Source organism: Lathyrus oleraceus, chromosome 5, assembly GCF_024323335.1.
Source record: "Lathyrus oleraceus cultivar Zhongwan6 chromosome 5, CAAS_Psat_ZW6_1.0, whole genome shotgun sequence".
NCBI classification, from domain to species: Eukaryota; Viridiplantae; Streptophyta; class Magnoliopsida; order Fabales; family Fabaceae; genus Lathyrus; species Lathyrus oleraceus.
The window spans coordinates 16,688,122-16,689,424 of record NC_066583.1 but is presented as its reverse complement, the minus strand read 5'-3'; the positions used below and the strand labels follow the sequence as shown (position 1 = coordinate 16,689,424).

General features: G+C 39.1%; 1 protein-coding gene across 1 annotated transcript; it reads left to right on the top strand.

Annotated features, from left to right (window-relative positions):
- Positions 1 to 325: 325 nt before the first annotated feature.
- LOC127078473 (uncharacterized) lies at positions 326 to 778 on the top strand. The gene has a single exon (XM_051018931.1). It carries the CDS (start codon positions 326 to 328, stop codon positions 776 to 778), a length of 453 nt encoding a protein of 150 aa, XP_050874888.1.
- Positions 779 to 1,303: the final 525 nt, after the last annotated feature.

Sequence of the window (1,303 nt, the reverse complement as noted above, 5' to 3'; positions counted from 1 at the left end):
GGGGTGCTAATACCTTCCCCTTGCGTAACCGACTCCCGCACCTTGCAATCTCTGGTCGTAAAACCGTTCCTTTCCCTTTCTTAGGTTAGTCCTGCGCTCCCTTTCCGTCATAGGATGAATAGCGTCGGTGGCGGCTCTGTATTTTCCCGCCGGTTGTTTTTCGCATTGCGACACCTACAACAATAGTTTTCATTTGAGTATTGGTATGGCTCCGTTTGAAGCTTTGTATGGTAGAAGGTGTAGGACGCCTTTGTGTTGGTACGAATCTGGAGAAAGTGTTGTGGTTGGACCTGAGATAGTTCAACTGACTATTGATAAGATTAAAATGATCAGAGAGAAGATGAAGGTTTCTCAAAGTCGTCAGAAGAGTTACCATGACAAGAGAAGGAAATCGCTTGAGTTTGAGGTAGATGATTGTGTGTTTTTAAGAGTTACTCCGGTAACGGGTGTTGGTAGAGCATTGAAGTCGTGTAAGTTGACGCCGCATTTTATTGGTCTGTATCAGATTTCCGAGAAAGTAGGTGATGTGGTTTATCGGATTACGTTGCCGCCGTCACTTGCTAATCTCCATGATGTGTTTCACGTGTCTCAATTGAGGAGATACATTGCGGATCCTTCGCATGTTGTCCAATTAGATGATGTTGAGGTTAGAGATAATTTGACCGTGGAGACATTACCTATGCGGATAGAAGATAGAGAGGTGAAACAACTCCGTGGTAAAGAGATTGCTTTGGTGAAAATCGTTTGGGGAGGATCGACTGGTGGAAATGTGACGTAGGAGCTTGAGAGTCATATGAGGGATTCATATCCCGAGTTGTTTGCTTGAGGTAATTTTTTAGGACGAAAATATTTCAAGTGGGGGAGAGTTGTAACACCCCGATTTAATTTCCGTATTTATTTATTAGGTGTTTATTTTAATTAATCATTATTTGATGTGATAATTAATTAAATATGTGTTCTGGTGATTATTTGAGTTATTTGAATATATGTGTTATTTGAATAATTGAATTTTATGAGTAGAAATAACAATTGTCTAGTAATGGTCCTAATTAATTAGAATCGGTGGATAAGTGGGTTAAGCCCATTATGAGTTAAAAAGATAGTAAGGGTTTTAGAGATCAGAGTTAGTTTTGTAAAACAAGAAAAGAAGAGAGAATAGAAGAGAAGATAAGAGAAAGAGGAGAAGAGGAAACTAGAAGAAGAAGGACCTAGAGATTTCATCTATACTAAGGTAAGGATGGGATTTCAAGTGGTTAAGGGTAAACATAATGTATGTAATGTATGTGGGTTAGATATCATGAAC

Bases quoted from the DNA above. Each gene is read 5' to 3' on its own strand.
- LOC127078473 (XM_051018931.1), top strand. From the start codon at position 326: ATGATCAGAGAGAAGATGAAGGTTTCTCAAAGTCGTCAGAAGAGTTAC.